Source organism: Onychomys torridus, chromosome 16, assembly GCF_903995425.1.
Source record: "Onychomys torridus chromosome 16, mOncTor1.1, whole genome shotgun sequence".
Lineage (NCBI taxonomy): Eukaryota > Metazoa > Chordata > Mammalia > Rodentia > Cricetidae > Onychomys > Onychomys torridus.
Window position 1 is genome coordinate 47,595,449 of NC_050458.1, and position 18,742 is coordinate 47,614,190.

Genomic DNA, 18,742 nt, shown 5'->3' on the forward strand with positions numbered 1-18,742 from the left:
AAGGAATATAAGGTGGGAGGAGACAGGAGCTCAGTCCTTTCAGGTGAGGAGTTGGTGAAGTGAGAAGTGGCTGTGGCTCATTCCTTTGTCTCTCTGACCTTTGGGCATTTACCCGGATATCTGGCTCTGGGTTTTGCTATTAAGACTAATTAGAATTCACTCTACATTTGGTTCACTGTAGGATCCTACTGCACATAAGGACATGGCCCCAGCACTAGAAAACAAGGGGAGGAGCTGGAAGCTAAAACTGTTATTATTCCTATAAGAAGCAAGGAAGGAGGTCCACACAGTAGAGTTAACTCAGCTTGGGGAGTTGATCCTGTACGTTCCAAAATAAATGTCTGACTTGAGCAGTCTGACTATGGGGAAACGTCTAACACTTACCAGTGTCTAGGACATACATATTTAAAAAAAAAAAAAAAAAGAGTCTGGGCTGTGGACCATGGCATTCTGTTTAGGTCAGAGTCTTGGGATGCTGAAATATGAACTCAGAGGCTAAGCAGACCAAGGTCAGTTCTGTGGAGTGCTCCATGTCTCCAGAACTGTCCTCCCTATTCCCATCCCTACCAAACCCCAAACTTTCAGTACTCTAAGACTTTTGAACTTCCCAGTGATTCTTACTATGTCACATAGGTTGCTGGAAGCATGCTCCTCTGTCTGGACACATGCCTTCAGACAGGATGGCTAGAAATGTGCCCATTTCCCTGGACTGTTGTCACCTTTTAGTGCTGCAGATTTTCTTTGTTAGCCTTGGGACAGTAACTTTTCTAATTGTAAGCCCTTTCAGCAATGTGTGACATCTTAGGGTCTTAAGGACTACCATCACCAATATCTGTCATCCAAACAGGAACTGTTCTAATTCACACAAACCCATTCTCTTTGCCCAGAGTCTTGACTTCTGCCTGTAGCCAGTGCTCAAAACCAACCCAGCAGCCACGGATGGGTGTCTATGTGTCATACAGGTTTAACTGGCACTTGTTGAACATTGGTATGGTTGTCCCTTTCTTTTCTTCCTCTTTTTATTTTTTATTATGATGATGTGAGAGCTGCTTTTGAATTCTTTATACAGCTCCCACTACCCTAGAGCTTGAACTATCCTGCTGCTGACCTCACATGCTGCATGTGCATGCTTGCGCCACTGCTCTTGACACAGTACTCTTTTTCATAGCATTCAAGCTGTTGTGGAAGGATAACACAGTTGGTAAGGGTTGGTTGTAGATTGTTGTCTGAGAATCTAGTACATAAAAATTGAGGTTAGATCAAGAAATCAAATGGCCATCTTAAGACTTGTTTATTGTACATCAATCTAGAATTGGTATTCCTGTTGGTGTACAACTGTACAGAGCTGGTAGGAGCTTGGGTTAACTGAAAATGTGAGAGTGCCATGGTCACTGTGCTAGGGCTGTTCAGTGGGCACCGAAATACGAAAGGAAGGACTTTTGTTAGCCAGGAGCTCTCCAAGGCATGTGAAGCCAGCCTGGGGATGAGTGTAGGGCTCTCAATCAGCCTAGGATCTGGCTGTGTCCTCCAAGGCACCCTGGAAAAAGCACAGGGATACAGGCACCCCACAGTCACCTGATAAGTATGGCATGAAGGCTTCTTGTTTTATAAGGTGGCCCAGGAAGTGTTCAGGATGGAAAAGGGGGTGGGGCATCTCCCAGGCGTTCTCATTTTCAGCACCATGGACAGGTCGGTGATGTGTCCCAGAAGGCACGGGGTCAATGGGAATACTGAGATCTTAGCTGCTAAGTTTATATGCATTAACTCTTCCCCTAGAGCCTTCTTTCCACCTTAGAAGATCCCTGTCATTCTCCTTGCTCAACCCTGTATCTGTGTGTAGTGTTTTCTAAAATTGTCTGTAACTTGCTTTCATTTGTCATGACACTTTCTGGGGACTCTGTCAGCAATGGCTGCAGAGTACATATATGCATGCATTCATATCAGCATGCTGGAAATCCAGAATGAGATAGCCTTTATTTGGTGTGTCTATGCTGGGCAGGAGAGCCTATGCCTAATTTGAGGATGTGGAAGCCCTATACTTCAATTTTCTAAGGTGTCACATGGAACAAATTTGCTAGTATTTTAAAAAGTGTTGCACCTTATGGATCATGGCAGTGGTAAAGGGCATGCATCTGTGGAGGCCACACCTGTCCCATGATACCACCAGTCTCCTCTTGGGCATAGTCTAGAGAGACAGAATATTCCCTCAGTAGAGAAGTACAGAAGACTTCACCCCAACATTCTTTTATCTCTGTGTGAGAAGGATGCCTATCACTTTTGTAGAAATATGGGTCAACCCAGTGCTAGAAGCCACAGGTGTCACACAACTCTGGGACTGTAACCATACTTTTATGTCCAGCCCCAGTCTTACACCACATACACCAAGGGCAGGAACATGCACAGAAGAACCCAAATCAGCAGGGTGGCTACCATCCCTGCTTAACAGGGCAGCAACTATAAATTGGCTATCATTGAAATTGCTCTTGGGGTTCCTCCTATCCTGGGCCAGGCAGACAATGGGCTCAGAGATGTAAAGAAGTCCTGTAATAAATGTTTTATTATTTTCAGGCAGGCCAGCTACCAGGTTACTAGCTATATAAACAGGCCTACAGCCCACCAGACACTGATGTCCACAGTCCTTTTTTTTTTTTTTTTAAATCTCTCAGTCAGGAAGGCACCAGTAAGGTCTTGAGGTTGTTATTCAGGATCTCAGGCCATTCTGTCCCCTGTCACTAGCTCATCCAGCAGAGGCCAGGAGTGCCCTCTGCCTAGGGAAGACCTTGCCAGGCAGCCCTGGGATGTGCAGAAGCACTAGGAATGTATTTAGTGCCTGTGACACCAAGAAAAGGCATGGGTGCTCCTGTGTTCACTGTTCACTTGGACCTGTATCAGCTCCCAGTTTAGTTCAGTATTAACCTATCCATTTTCCCTGACCCATCGCTGGTCTCATCTCCAGTTCTAGCCTATAGGGACCCTTACAGTCTCAGGTTGTTAATAGAACTTACTCTATTCACAAAGGCTTGTGTGACCACCACATGGAAGTACAAATCCTCCTCCTGCCTAAAACCTTACTCTGGGCTCTCCCTCTCCTTCCTGTTGCCTGTGCAGCCCCACACCATCCCTCCTGCCTGAAGACTCTCTTCTGGAGATGTTCTAGGTGCATGGAGCTGGCTGGCTCTATGGAAGACTCCACTGAGTACGGTACCTTGCGAATGAAGTCAACCTCCACCTCTATATTTTCTTCCAGCAGATCCAGCATCCTAACAAAACGTGTCAGCACACTCTACACAGACAAACCACATTGCAGTTTGACTTAGGATTGTTAGGGCTGAATGGGTGTCCTGAAAGTGAGGAGGAGGGTTAAGTTGACCTTATCTCATACTCAGGTGCCTCTCCCTCCCTTCCTTGTGTCCTTTAGTCCATCACCCACTGGCCTGTCAGCTAGTACCTAAGTAGTGGACATTCTCAGTCATCCACTGCTCCAGTGATTTCTTGGCCAGGCTTAAGCTGTGCAGGGTCAGCACATAATACCTGCTGCTCCTGTCACTTCTGGGGTATGTGATGGTTTGAAAGAAAATGCTCCCCATAGGCTCATAGGGAGTGGCACTATTAGGAGGTGTGACCTTGTTGGAGTAGGGGTGGCCTTGGAGGAAGCTTTAAGGTTTCAGATGCTCAAGTTAGGCCCAGTGTGTCCCACTCTCTTGCTGTCTGTGGACCCAGATGTAGAGTTCTTGGCTACCTCTCCAGCACCATGTTGCCAGCATGCTGCCATGCTTTCCATCATGATAATGGACTGAATCTCTGAACTGTAAGCCAGCCCAAATTAAATGTATTCCTTTATAAGAGTTGACATGGTCATAGTCTCCCTTCACAACAATAGAAACTCTAAGACAGGGTCCCATGAATGGTGTGCATGTGAGCAAGTATTCCTGGTGGTGCCTTCTACTCCCAACATCTCTTCCCTTTGGGTTCAGCTCCACCCTGAGGTCTACCCGCTTCCTTCCACATACCTTATCTCTTTTGTAAGATCCACTGTAGAATCCAATGGCTTTTATTGTTATTGACTACCATTAGTCTTGGGTCACTGACCCTTCTGTGCCATTTTTGCCACACCATCCCCACCACACACACTCTCACATCCAGCCCCTTGCCTTTGGATGGAAATTGGTGGGTGGTCTATGGTGTCTTCTCCACATTTACCAGCACCTCCTGCATGGTTTCTTGTCTGTTGGTCACAGCTACTGGCTTCCAGGCTACCTGTAGGCTGGTCACCTCTCTGAAGCAGTGCTGCAGCTGAAGTGGAAGATCAGAGCACTTACCAAGAGAAGATTCCCCAGCAGACACATGCACCAGACCTGCCACAGGAGCTTTGCTGTGTGTGCTGCGTGTTACTGAACCCAGGGCTTCAGATATGTAAATGCTCTATCACTGAGCTGTGTCCCCAGGCTGAGATCTGTTGCCATGTGGCTGGGAAGTTATCTAAGTTTAGCAAAGGGCTGATACTAGATGTTATTACCCAGCAGTGACTTGCCAGAACCAGTATACCTGTCCTCAATTCCTTGAGGTACAAGCCCTACATAACATTGAGATCTGATCAGCCACAGCACCTCTTTCCAGTTTCCTGACTGAAATGCTGCTCTAGACCCTGACATCGCTCCACTACCAAGACCCTTATCCTTGGATGGGATCAAGGACTTGGGCCTTCATGTCTGCTGTGTCTGACTGGATCCCAAATCAGAAGCAATTTGCCCTAGTCTTGGTCTCTGTCCTACTCTACTTCTGTTTTTGGAAAGTGCATGTTGTCTTCAGCCCTGTAATCCCTATTTCTTGGGGGGAAGCGTGTGGATTCACTGTGTTACTAAGGTTAGCACCATGACCTCTGCTGCCTATTACCAACTCCCCCACTTTGTACTAGCTATAAGGTTATGTTCTCAAACTCTACTTGCAGTAGACACCCAGCTCAGGATGTGGCACAAGGCTTGGAGGGTAGTAGGCAGGTCAGTGATAGTGCCAGTCCACCAACAGCAGAAAAAGGCTGTGAATACGGCCAGAGGCCACAACCCAGTCTGTAGCCTCATGGCTGCCTCCTAGATTCTCTGGGAACATCTCCTGGTCCTCACCTTAGCCACCTAGGATAAAGAAGGAAATATTAACACCACCTAGGCAATGTTTGTTCCTTATAAAGGAGCCAAGACAGCCCTTATTCTCTTGTGTTGAGGCAAGCTGTTAACTGTCATGCTGGAGGAGACAGGAAGGAGGGAAGAACAGGCTGGGCAGACTAGCCTCCATGGCCCAAGCATCTCTGACCCTCCTGTTTGCAGAGGAACTGATGGAAGTAAAGGCTTAGATGCCTCGTTATGGCAACAAGTACCATTAACTGTATGGGCAAGCAAAGGGCAGTGGGAGGAAGGTAGCTGGAGCCTATGTAATCTTTAGAATAAGTCTGAAGTCACTCAGTTGATTAGGAAAGCAAGACTCATCTGGAGACTTCTAAGATCTGGAAACAGAAGGCTGAGAAAGTTGTCAGAGAACTTTGTGAAATCTACAAGGATGGTCCACGTGCTTTTCAACGGAGATCACAGTCTTCATTTACCTTTTACTTACTGACTTATTTATTTTTAGTTCTCCACCTTTATTTGACACTCAGCAGCTTAGTTCTCATCCACATTGACTGTCTGTAGATTTTTGAATGTGGTAATAGGTACGTAAGTTACCAATGTGTAGAGCTTGTTTGGGGAGTCCTCATCCTCGTTACGTTTTCTTGACAAACATACACGGATACGGTATGGAACATTCCTTATTCCTTTGGCCCAGACAGCTTTATTGAGCCTGGTATCAATGCGCACATCTGGAGTCCCCATCTCCTTCATGGCAATTTTCTGGATTTGAGTGCCCTAGGGGTACGCTTCTTGAAGCCCACTCCATGGGTGCGCTTGTGAATGTTGATGGTGTATTCTTGGGTCACCACCTCGTTGATGACAGAACGGCCCTTCTTCTCTCCACCCTTCTTTGTGGGAGCCATTCTGCCGGGCCCAAGATGGAAAGGACCTACGTTTATTTTTTAAGAGCTTTATTAGAAAGAAACCAGGCCTGGAGAGACAGGAAGATGGCAGGAGCAGAACAGAGAGTTAACAGAAAGAGGAATGCAGAGCTTACCGTTACTTCTTATGAGTCAAGCCCACTCTAAAGTCACTTTAAAGGGGATATGGAGAATGGTATTCCCCTTGTGCCAGAGGCCTGTGGTTAGGATGGGCCAGCCACATAGAAAATTAAAGGAGGCTTGTGTCTTCCAAGGATTATGTGCCAGGTGCTGCTGTTCCCACTGCACATGCCAACTCATTAGTCCTCCCCAGAGTCCTCAGAGGCAAGAGTTCTCATGCTACAAGAGCAGAAGTGATGTCAAGTAAATGGGGTATTGCACTATACTGCAATACTACTTGCTCTGAGCTGCAGCTTTGCACAGCTTGCACATGATATAGTCTACTGACGACCAGTATAGATTTAGTTTTTCAGAAAAATTCAAGTCGCCCATGATCTGGGACCCATGTCATGGGCTAAAATGCACAATGGACTGGTGGACTGGACATTGTGATGAGAGACTGAACTTCAAAACACTGTAGCAATAAGGTGGATTTAAGTCTACACCTGAACTCTACAGGATCCACAGGGAACCCTGTAAGACCCACTTTTATGAGAATTTTAGGAACCAATTATGGAGCTGTTTTAGGCAGCCAGCATAGGTTCATTAAGAGTAAGGTTTGAGCATTTTCCTGACATTTTTTTCCTTTGTCAGGCACAGCTATGTCATTGGAAAGAAGCTTCCAACTCACAGCTCCTCCCCAAGAGTGCCAAAATTAAGAGATGGACGGCCTCTTGAGATGCAGTCCCAACAACTATCACTGGGGGGAGCCAGAGATTAAAGACAGTGAAACACTAGAAAGAGAAACCTGCCAAGTAGAACCAAATTCAGGGAATTGTTCAATGGGCAGTTTATTTTGCAAGATGGAAAAATTGTGGACATTAGCTGCATAATTTAATGCATAAATTTCAATACTATTGAAATATATATAAACCATGGTTAGGATGTACATAATTTTAAATATATCACAAGTCTATAATTTCAATATACACTTAAAATTAAGAGGGGCTGGGGGTTGGGAATTTAGCTCAGTGGTAGAGCACTTGCCTAGCAAGTGCAAGGCCCTGGGTTTGGTCCTCAGCTCTGGGGAAAAAAAAAAAAGAGGGGCTGGAGAGACGGCTCAATGGCTAAGAGCACTAATCTCCCAGAGTACTTCAGTTCAGTTCCCAGCACCCACATTATCAGCTCACAACGGTCTGTAACCCTAGCTCCAAAGGATCTTCTGCCCTCTTCTGTCCTCCACTGGTACTAGGCACACAAGTGGCACACAGCCGTACATGCAGACAAAACTTCCATATAGGTAGAATGAAGTAGAAGTTTTGAAAGACTACTGAAAAGAGGCTACAACATACCTATCAGCATGGTCAACATGAAGGATAACCTGGATGCTGGTGAGGATGTAAATCAACAGGAACTCCCATGCACAGATCATGAGAACATAAAATGGTATATTCATTTGAAAAGCAGTTTAGCAGTTACTACAACAAAACATATCCTTACCACATGATACATTAATCTGAAACCTTATGCCTACACAGGAACCCACACAGTATTTATGGCAGCTCCACTCACAAGTGCCCAAATTAGAAGCAATCAAGATGTCCTTTGGCAAACAGTTTACTGGAAAAACTGGGCACATCTATAGACAATGGAGTATTTTCTGGTAGCAGCAAAGGAATGAGCTGTGTAGCCATAAATACATGAGAAAACCATAAATGTATCACTAAATTGAAAGCAGCCAATCTGAAATGGCTATATACTGTATGTCTCTAACTATGACACTCTAGAAAAACTACGAAGATGATAAGAAGATCTGTGGCTGTCAGGTTTGGGGAGGAAGGGGAAGTTGGCACAGTTGTTTTAGGATAGCAAACTGTCCTATAAGAGATTGTAATGGGGGTACATGGTGTCATAAATTTGTGTAAACCCATAAAGTGTACAAGTGCCAGGATCAAACCCTGATATAAACTGCAGACATAATGGGTGATTATGAGATATCATGTAGGTTCATCACTCAGTTACTCCGGTGGGGACATCGATAATGGGACAGGCTGCATATATCTGAAGGATGTAGGTACACAGGAGCTTATCTTCCATTTAATATCACAGTCAACCAAAAACTGCTTTTTAAAAATCTATTTCAACACATGCACTGACCTTAGCAACTGCAGAAGTTGAGAGGCAGTCACCGAGGCACTGCAGACATCAATCAGGCAACTGGCATCAAGAAGAACTGAGCCCGGCCACTGCCCACCTTAGAAATGTTTCCGAATCCAGGTTAAGGAAAGATCTAGAACAATCATGACGGAAGCTGGTATCATCAGCAGGTGGAAAAGGAACCAAAAAGCAAAGTGACAAACATCTGCTGCAGGAAAATATTTTCCTTAAGATACATGTTTCAAGTTTTATGACTTTGTCCTTGACACTTGAAGTCTATCAATTGCATTTTCACTGTGTTAATCCAGGTTACCAGCAGGAGATGCCAACCAGCTCAAAAGCACATTTCCATTTGGGCCTTGTCCAGCTGCTCACACATGGTCCCATGGCGGATACAGCACACCACCACTCACACTCACCACCATCCAGGCAGGCGAGATGAGAAATGGACCACACTGCTGATACAGCCATTAAAGCAAAATTAACCTGCCATTTCTGCAGCCCCAAATTGATGAGCACACTAGAACTCATTTAGAATTGCTTACTTCCAACTCAAAACAGTATTTCCAATATTCTGTTCTCTTTGAAAAAAAGTCCATTAACACTGCATTATACTTTTATAATCCTTCATATTAGTGCTGATTGGGAATATGCCCTCATGTCAACTTCAAAAAGTCAGAAAGGCCCCACAGGGGGCAGAAAAGACCCCTGGATTTGGTATCAGGCTCTACTGCCAAGGACCCTTAGCTAGGGAAAAAGGACTGGTGGTGGCCTGCTGGGGAACTGAGCCAAGGTCCCCTCTGGGAAGCTGATCCTGGAGAAGGAAGACACACATTCACTTAGAGTAAATGAAAAAGGACACAAGGTTAAAATGAAGTTTATTATGTTTTTGATTTTTTTTAAATTTTTTTTTTGATTTTTGTTTTTTTAAATAAAACTGTTTGTAAAACAGCTATTTTATCCCCATGGCAGAGTGACCCCTGAAAGATGCACATATCCCTTCTTAAGGCCTTAACAAGATTTTTTTTTTGTACTTTTTTCTTTTTTTAAAACTCATATATTTAAAAATTATACAATTTACAAAACAAAACAATACAACATAAAGATTCATGTAGCATGGGGCCACACATCTGACAAGCCCCTTTTCCATTATAAAAATGAAAGAAAGCAATAAAGCATTAAAGTGGGCGGTTCTGGTTAGCTTCACCCACCTACATGGTTCACACGTTGTTTTCCCCAACCTGGCCTGTTTCAGCAGCAGAGGCCTGGGCCTCTGTGGGTTCCATGGATCCTGTGGGTCCCAATGAGTCCCGGCTACATGGAATGTGTCCAGGAAAGAGGACGCCAGAGGTAAGCCATTCCTTAAGTATACTTGTTGCTGTGGGGCTACTCTACCTACTTGGTGGGGCCACAGTGATCCAGGACACAGCCATGACCTTGGGGCATCTACCAATTCCACCACCACCACCCCAAAAAAGAAAAAAATTAAAATTAAATAAATAGTGTTTCTGGAAAGGAAAAAATTTATTTTTGTGTTTAAACATCATTCCCCCACTTTTGAAAATGACCATCCCCATTCTGCCCTCCCCCACAAACTTCCCCTGTGAGACAGACTGACAGAGGAATGTGGTTGTTATTTGTCTGCTCTTTCAGTTCTGGGTCTAGTGTTCACTGAATTGCTGTGAGACAGGCTAAAGATCAAAGCCACACCCCATCCTCTATGAGATGAGTTTGTTCAGTTCAATTTCACATTTAAATTTCATTGTCATTGGAACAAATTTTGAGTTAACTAGATAATTTTAAAATAGAATCAAAAGGGATAGCGCACCTTTCATTTAAACAAAGTCTTTCCAGACTAAAAATAGATTTATATATATATATTTTTTATCCCTCCCTTTTAACCCCCCCTTCCCCATCAGCCCACCCCTCCCCCCCCCCCCATATTGTCACTATGGAGATTGTGTCCATGGAAACAGCCATTCCAACATCTTGTGTCTTTCTTTCCTGTGGTGTCACCAGTTTGAGTGTGATGTGAGAACATAGGAAGGAAGTGCTGGCATGGGCAGGCGCAGGGGGGGGTGCAGGGCAGGGCAGGGCGGGGTGCAGTTGCACAGCAGGAGGATTCCATTCCATCATGTGTGTCCACCACCTTCTCATCTCCACAGTCTCACCTGGAAAACAAGCAGAAGACACTGGGTGCTGGGAAGGTCTATATGGTTTCAGCACAGCTGTGGTAGTAAGGGGAGGATACGGCTTTCAATAACAATCTTACACTCAGACCTTTCTGTAGATGGCTGCTGATTTTGAACACATCCAAGATCAATGACAGCACTATCATGTGGCTTTGGACCAAACATGGGGAAAGGCAGCAGTGATTTAAGCTAATGGGCCCTGCAATGGAAGGGACCAAAACAGAAGAAGATTCATTGACCTCCACGGCTGGGCCATGTTTGTGAGTGTAGTGTGTGAATCTTTGCCAGCATAGTAAGCACTGAGAGCCTGGGCTTGGCTCAGCACCTTGTGGCAAGACTCAGTCCTCATAAAAGTGGTTGACAGTATCCTGTTGTCACTGAAATGTAGAACACCCATCCAAATTACAAAAAGATCATCCACAACTATGTCTCATTTGTCTCTAGCTGAGTCTGTTCTTCATGCAAATAAAGAACACTTCTCAGAGCCTCTGATGGGGAGGTAAGATAGGCCCTGGCCCATTTTCTGGGGCTTACACAGAGCTGGAGGTTTTAATTCTGCTAACTCAGGAACCTGAGGTACTCAAGGCCCCTGGGCTTCTCTCTTCTACTAGTTCATGTTTCAGAGGTTGTTCTTAAGACCCATGTAGGGCAAATGGATTGTTCAATGGACTCTAAAGAGTGTCTCATGGTCTGCCTTATGTGAGAAGGGCTCAGGGAGACATAATCATTTCCAAGGATTTAGTACAGAAAAACTACACCAAAAGCTGCCATTGATGGTAAGCCACTCTCATCCTTGCTTTCTGCCAATCACTGTACTCTCTGCATCTGTGTCTCCTGGGATTCCTCTTTGTCTCTTCCTCAAGTCTCTCTTGTTCTCGCCACCAATGGATAACCTTCAGGAAAAACCAGGCTCACTGTCTCATACCTGCCTCCACAAAGCTTACCAACAAGCAACAGCTAAGGCTGGTACATGTGCAGGACCTAAGAATGCGCCATTCATAAACACACATGCACACACCTGCCCTTGCTAAAAATAAAAGCTTTATAAAAAGCTCAGTAAGGAGGAAGGCACTTTTGCAGAGCCAGCAGTGTGACGGAGCAGGAGACTCCAGCCCTGGGAAGACAGGCGTTTTACATGACACTAAGGTACACTACATCTTCAGGATGAGGGGGCTCAAGTTCAGGGAAGTGACACTTGCAGCCCAGGCATGTGGCTAGTTCAATGTGGGACTTGGGTTTCCAGCTACTTAACCCTTTGCTACCTAGGTTCCAGAAACTGTGTTTCACTGCATAAGACACAGCTGACAAGAGGTAACTAGGCTTCCGGTGAGTTTTCTACCATTCCAACCTGAAGATGGTCACTATTCTCTTTAAATCTCACTGGGCATGTGGCTACCATCTGTAATCATAGCAGTTGAAGGAACAAGGGAAGGGAATCTTGAAAAACCAAAATGACTATCACTAAGAATGAGGATGTGATAAGGGTAGCTAGCTCAGAAGCAGAACTCATGCTTATGTAGAACTCAGCTTCTACCTCCACAACCACCAAACAATAAGCACCTTGACGCTCAGCAGATAGAGCACAGGGATCTCTTTGGACTCCCCTACCTACCCTGTGGCCTGAACCTGAGAGGGCTTCCTTTGTATCCTTTTCCACCAAACTCTAAGCCTGTCTCCCACTGCAGCAGGCATCACTCAGCTCAACTATGCCAGGATTCAGAGGCAGTCTCTTCTCTGAAGTACATGTGGTCCCTAGCTGAAGAGGGATCAAATTCTGATTCAGTATTGATTTACGGTATAGGGGAGATGTGATAGACTAAGGGTCTCCTTTTAGAGGTGTAACCCCAGCAGCGCTTCCATGGAGGAACCTAGGGTTGGGGTGGCACTCATCATCTGTAGAAGGGCTGCATGCTGCTCAGAGGGGGCAGGGAGGATGCCATCCCTTTCTTTCCATGGCTGTTTTGTGCAAGGTATAGGGAGAGTTGGCATTCCTGACACCCAGGACATCACTTCAAAAGATGGTTTCTGTTCCCTATCTACTACATCTCATCTACTACCACACAGCAGGGAAGCCATGTTCAGGGCTCCTTCTGTCAAAAGACTGTCTAAACCTGCAATGAAGCCAGAGAGTATCAATTTTTGCTTGTTTGTTTCCCAAGAGGGTTTCTTTGTATAGTCCTGGCTGTCCTAGAACTTGCTCTGTAGACTAGGCTGGCCCCAAACTCACAGAAATCCCCCTGCCTCTGACTCCCAAGTGCTGGGATTAAAGGTGTGCATCAGCACTACCTGGCAAGTGTAACATAAAAATCTTAACATCACAGGCCTATCATGATAGGATGCTTTCTTATCCTCAGAAATGGATGGGACACAGCCTGCTGGGCAAGAAGCCAAAGACTTTGCCTCACTTACACTTTTAGCCTGGTGGGAACAAATGTACAAATTTGGGTATTTTCTACTAGATAGAGCAGTTGTAGCTATCAGAAACACACAGCTAGGTAGCATGCAGTGGCCCGGTTGTACTCTGTGCTTGCCACGGCCTTGTCAAACCCTCGTGAGTTCATCACTGTTATTTCTCTCTTTACATAGGAAACAGAAGCCTAGAGATGCTAAATAGCTTTAACCTCAGTAACACAGCCCCCTTCTCACTATTCTGTGTGAGAAAGTAGGGTACCAGTAGGTCAGGACACGTACGCACACTTACTGTTCCTTCTCTGTTTTGTGTAGATCCCCATTAATGGTGACTCTCTATCCTGAGCATGAGTGTTCCTTGAAGACAGTGGTTTGTTTCTATCCCTGACCACCGAGGCTTCAACAACTATTTGATCTTTGAAGGACACTGACTGACCTCAATGTCATAACTGAACAGACAAACCTTGAAAAATTTTTTCATTGTGGGAAGAATTTACAAAGAGATTATTCCAGATATTAAAACTGGACACAGGGTCTATTAATTTACTCAATAGGTGACTGCTACAAGCCTCAACAGACTTGAGGTCCATCTCCACATGGGGGTCAGGAGTCTATTATGGCCAGATACCAGCCCAGGAAAGACAGAGGGAAAATTTACCCATTCTAGTTCCAGTCTAGAGCTGGAAGAATCTAAGAATGAGTAGGGATAAAAACCAAGATCCCCAAGAGATGAGTTACCAAGGTCCAGATGTTCTAAAACTCAGGCTGGAATTCAAGATAAAACCATGTTCCAAATGAACCCATTTTTACCCAGCGAAGCCTTCTAGGACATACTTACTTCAAGAATCTATCACAAAGTCCCTTTAAGAGTTTGACTCCAACCACCAGGGCCAATATAGAGGCACTTACACAGACTGCAGAGCCTACTTAGGCACCATGGCATTTAAGCCTATGAGTCCCACTGAAGGCCAATACAAACAATTCTCCAAAAACTATATATAGATATCTATATCCCTACCACTTTGTCCTGAGAGCACTGTACCAGGACTGCATGCAGCTTGTACAGCTCAGCAGCTTCTAGAAATGCAGAGCTAACAATCACAGCCTTCTTCTGTTTGGGGCTTATGCCCCAAGAACAACTAAAACGGTTCCTGTTCCCTTTTCACATTGTGTTCTGCTCCAGGCATTGCCAAACCTACTCCCTGGAAGAGGCAGAGGGGGAAAACAAACAAACAAACAAACATAAAACAGCAAAGCACTCATCACCCCACCAGGGAGCACACACTTGAATCCAGACCTATCCCACAGTGGGGTATAAATAGCCTTCTCTGAAGTTAGCACCTGAACCACCAATCAAACATTTGCTTGGGAGAGGAAAACTACATACTCTCAGATGAATTCAACTTTTCTTCAAATTAACAATGATTTTTCCAGAAAATGGCAAAAACCTCCCAGCTGTAACCAGGGAGAGGGCACACTCCACAGAGAATAGGGAAGATGATCCCTCAGAGAATACGCCAATACAGCTAGTACCTCTGCCCACTGTGGCAAGGCCCATGTCACGACAGTTCTTTTCTCTTTACACCCTACTTTTCCTCATCTTGGTGGAAGAGCAGGAAGGATGAACCAAGCTCCCAGGGCCGTACCCTCAAACGGCATTCTCATGGCTGCACAATGACACCCACTACAATCAATCTAATCTCTTGACACTGTTAAAAATAGAATTAAACTGGATGATAAAATCCACTAAATCCCTGAATTTTCCTTCTCTTTATCCTTTTTACAAAAAGGAATTCTGGCCAGGCGGTTGTGGCACACACCTTTAATCCCAGCACTCAGGAGGCAGAGCCAGGCGGATCTCTGTGAGTTTGAGGCCAGCCTGGTCTACAGAGTGAGTTCCAGGAAAGGCGCAAAGCTACACAGAGAAACCCTGTCTCGAAAACAAACAAACAAAAAACCAACCAAACAACAACAACAACAACAACAAAGGAATTCTTCACAGTACTGAGGTGGGATTACAAATAATACAATTTTGAGAATATTCTGTTTTCTCCCCCAAAAGAAAACATAGTCTGTAAGTCTTACTCGAATGTATTTTTTTTTAAAGTGACCTCTAGTTAGACTTCTTTAAGACAGAGTAAAAAAAGTAGGCTGCTGGCAGATGACCCCACTTGTAGGGTTGTCCTAGAAGCTTTGCCTTTAGGACTAACACCCACGGGCTCATTCATCAACTCTTCACTAAAGGGCTAACTTCAGGAAAAGTTGTCCTGACTCCAATCGGCAGTAGACAGTTCTGAAGCCTCTACCACCTTCCTGTAGACATTTAGGAAGCTAAATAACAAATGGGAAACTTTTTTTCCTGGTTTTATTCATCCACATGACTAAATGCTGGTGGTGCAGCCTGTGGCCATAAGAGGCCAGAGGCCAGGACACACATGGAGCTGGGTGAGGAGGTGGTGGGAGCCCAGCAGGCCCCAACTCACCTGTGCTTGCTGTCCATTCCCACGTGCACACTGCCCCCCTCACCCCCGCTCCGACTGCTCTGTGCTGAGGCTGCCTTTCGCGGTCTTGTTCTGCAAGGGGGGGAGAGGGCACGGAAGGGGAGGCTGATGCCGGCCAAAGCCAAGGGGAGACAAGGCAAAAGGACAGAACAGAAAATACAGTGTGGGAACAGGGTGGGGGTTGGGGGGTTGTGGTAGACAGGAATGGCACATGGAAAAGGAAATAAAAAGCAGAGTCAGTACTGAATGACAAACAGGAGACACCCAGAACTGGGCTTTCTGAGGCAAAATGTGATAAATAAAAATAAAAAGAATATTATCTGATCCTAAAATCAACCTCTGAAAAGTATTCCTAAAAAAGAAAGCGTAAGAATCTGCCAGGAGCATTCTGAGAACAGTCTTCTACAGATGACTCCTTTTGTTTTTTCTGGCCCTATTTGGGGACTGACCACCAGGTGTCAGTGTAACCTCAGCTAGACAGGAGCAAGTGCAGAAGCCATGGGCAGCAGTGCTCCCCACTCTGACCCTCCCCCCTCCTTCACCCCATCCCGCCTTCTGTGAAATGAGTTACTCATCTTTCCACCTTTCCTAAAAGGAAATGACCATGAAAGCATCACTTAAACACACTGGGAAATGGACCAGTGGCAGCCCATCACCTAAACATTGCTGGGTTGCTTCTGCTGCACTAACTGGGAGAGAATGAGAGCATCCCCAAGTCCAGGAGTTGTCTCTATTTCCTAGTCCAAGAAATGTTTCCATACCAGCCCTTGCAGCTGCTCATTATGAATTGATTCATGAACTGGATTGAGTTCTACTAAACTCAAATAGAAAGCAGTAATAGTTTCATTGAGTCTGATCTTCTAATTTCAGTAATGAATAGACATACCCCTCAAACCACCATACCTCTTCCCATCCTACCATTAAGGGTGTTGGCCCCATGCCCCAGGGATTCCTTCAGCTTTGTGCCTCTCTACCTTCCAAAGGCTAGGAGAAAGCTTCAGCTAGAGGTATACGTTGGGACAGACATGGGCGAAGTCTTTCAGTGTTTGGAGCTTTCAATCTTCCAAGGTAAGCTACCCCTATTCTCCAGTTACACAACCAGCCCCACTCTGAGTGCAGAGGTTTATGACTCACCTTGTGCTTGGGGCACCTCACCGAGAAGTTCTCCTCATGCAGCAAACAATCTACAAAACAAAGGAGATAGTCAGATGGATGAGTCAGTATAGCATGCTTAACCAAAGTATGGCTAGACTGGCTGGACTGACAGGCACGAACCTAAGAGGCCTCTACACTGATTTATTTCCTTTCTTACCTCTGGATGTATATATGCAATACTCTTTATTTATATGAACACTGATAGTACTCATGGAAAAACCAGATACCATGGAACACACGCACTCTTTCCCTGGCTTTGTTATGTTTAGTGGGTTATCGGGGAACAACCATAGTGTGCTGCGCACAGGGCGGCTGGAGTACACACCCCATCCTGCTATCTTTCCTCCCTACACAGATAAAGGATTTCCAGGAGCTTTTGATCTGCCTGGATTTCAAGTCATTGAACATTCAAAATGCTAACAATCATTTGGATCTGCACCTTAGACATACAATTGTTTTCCTCTTATTCTTTAACCACACTGCAGTTCCTAATAAGAAAACATCAATAACACCCGAAATAATCTATGGTATTAACATGGTATCACAAAAAACTAGTATTTTAAAGTGGTTGACAATAAGGGTAAATAATCATGGTATTATTATACAAAAAAAAAAAAAAAATCACTCCAACAACCATGACATACAAATGTGTAACTAAACTTTAAATTTCATATGAAGTTTTTTACACACATTAATAACAAAGACTGGGGTTGGGGATTTAGCTCAGTGGTGGAGTGCTTGCCTAGCAAGCCCAGGGCCCTGGGTCCGATCGATCCTCAGCTTAAAAACAAAACAAAACAAAACAAAAACAAAAACAAAACAAAACAAAGACTGAAATGAAGTCTTCCAAAATCTATCAGTGACTCTCTCGTAGGAAGAAAATAGGTGATTTCCATTAGAACTTTTTCCCTCCGTATTTCCAAAATGACAATACTTAACAATCAAAGATAATCTCTAACACAGTGTTCAGCTAATCCCATAGGATCAATAAAGAGCCTCTTTAAAAAACCACCTGAAATACAAAGACCCCTGCCCCCACCACCCCTTTACCTCTATTCAAGAAAGCCCAGTTTTCAAGACAGAACGGTGACCAAGCCTGGCAGCCCGGCTGTCACCCACATCCCATAGCCCTAGAGACACAGGAAGACACTGCTGACACCATCACACAATCTGCACTCAACACTTTAGAGGGAAAACAAAGCCCCAGGGTGGTGATTTTATTCTCTGGAGGAAAAAAAAATGACGTATTCCAACTTTTAACATGGTGACAGCGTGCCTGATGGCAGCCAAGAATACATGTTCCTTCAGGTAAGTCCAGCTTTAAGGCACAAGGGTAGTAGTATGGCTGGGCAGATAAATCTAATTAATGTGTTCACTCTGGCCATCACAGCTCTGACAGACAACAGCCGGGTCACTGGTGCAGGAGGTGGTGGCAGATGTTAATGAATATTGATCACACACTCAGAGAGCTCTCAGGCACCATAGCAAGAGGCAGTCATGGTACTTACCTTATTAAATTTACTATTTAACCAGTTCAAAATGATATTAGGATTAGCAGCCTATAGCCACAGATTTCAAGTATAATAGTATATAAGAAGCAGGGAACACACAAATGAAAACTTCTCAGGTCCTCAGTTTCCTAAATAAATCAGTTAAGATAATCTCGGAGAATTTGGCTCACTTTGGTATTACCTGCCCATGGAGTATCAGATTACCTACCTCATCTATAGCGTAGGCTATCAGCTTTCTCAGATCAAGGCCTCAAAACTAAGCCAGTTGTCACTAACTTCCAGGCCCCTACCTCCAGCACACAACAAGCATAGCAGTAAGTGAAACATGTTAATTTAAAACCCACAAGTTCATAGCATGACCAAGACTCCTGCTGCTCCAATCTGCCAGTGAGTTTATGAACAGTAGGAGCAGACAACTGGAGCTCAGGGAAGCATTCTCTCCTCACCTGGAGTCTCCAGCAGCACTGTGCCACCAGTCTCTGGGCCAGTTAAACAGGGCACCTGTGAAGCTTGGCCACCATAATGCTACAGGGTTACAAAACCATTCAGGACAGGGACCATGTCAGCTACAAAAGGCACCATCAGAAAGGCACGGGTGGGTTGATTCACCCTCAGGGAGACTAGCTGTGACAGGCCATTAATAAAATGTTTCCTAAAGTTAGAAAATGTTTTTTTTTT

At 44.8% G+C, this 18,742-nt stretch overlaps 1 protein-coding gene and 1 pseudogene across 3 annotated transcripts in view; both read right to left on the minus strand.

Annotated features, from left to right (window-relative positions):
- Positions 1–5,650: 5,650 nt before the first annotated feature.
- LOC118597408 lies at positions 5,651–6,040 on the minus strand (annotated as a pseudogene).
- Positions 6,041–10,225: 4,185 nt separating this feature from the next.
- Tcf20 (transcription factor 20) overlaps positions 10,226–18,742 on the minus strand; it is a 157,802-nt gene continuing 149,285 nt past the window's right edge. For all 3 annotated transcript variants that reach the window (XM_036207908.1, XM_036207909.1, XM_036207907.1), the window contains exons 4-6: positions 16,533–16,582; positions 15,381–15,503; positions 10,226–10,467 (exon numbers count right to left, since the gene is read on the minus strand). In XM_036207908.1, coding sequence (XP_036063801.1) covers positions 15,420–15,503; positions 16,533–16,582 — 134 coding nt within the window. In that variant the 3' untranslated portion in view covers positions 10,226–10,467; positions 15,381–15,419. The remainder of the gene's footprint in view (positions 10,468–15,380; positions 15,504–16,532; positions 16,583–18,742) is intronic.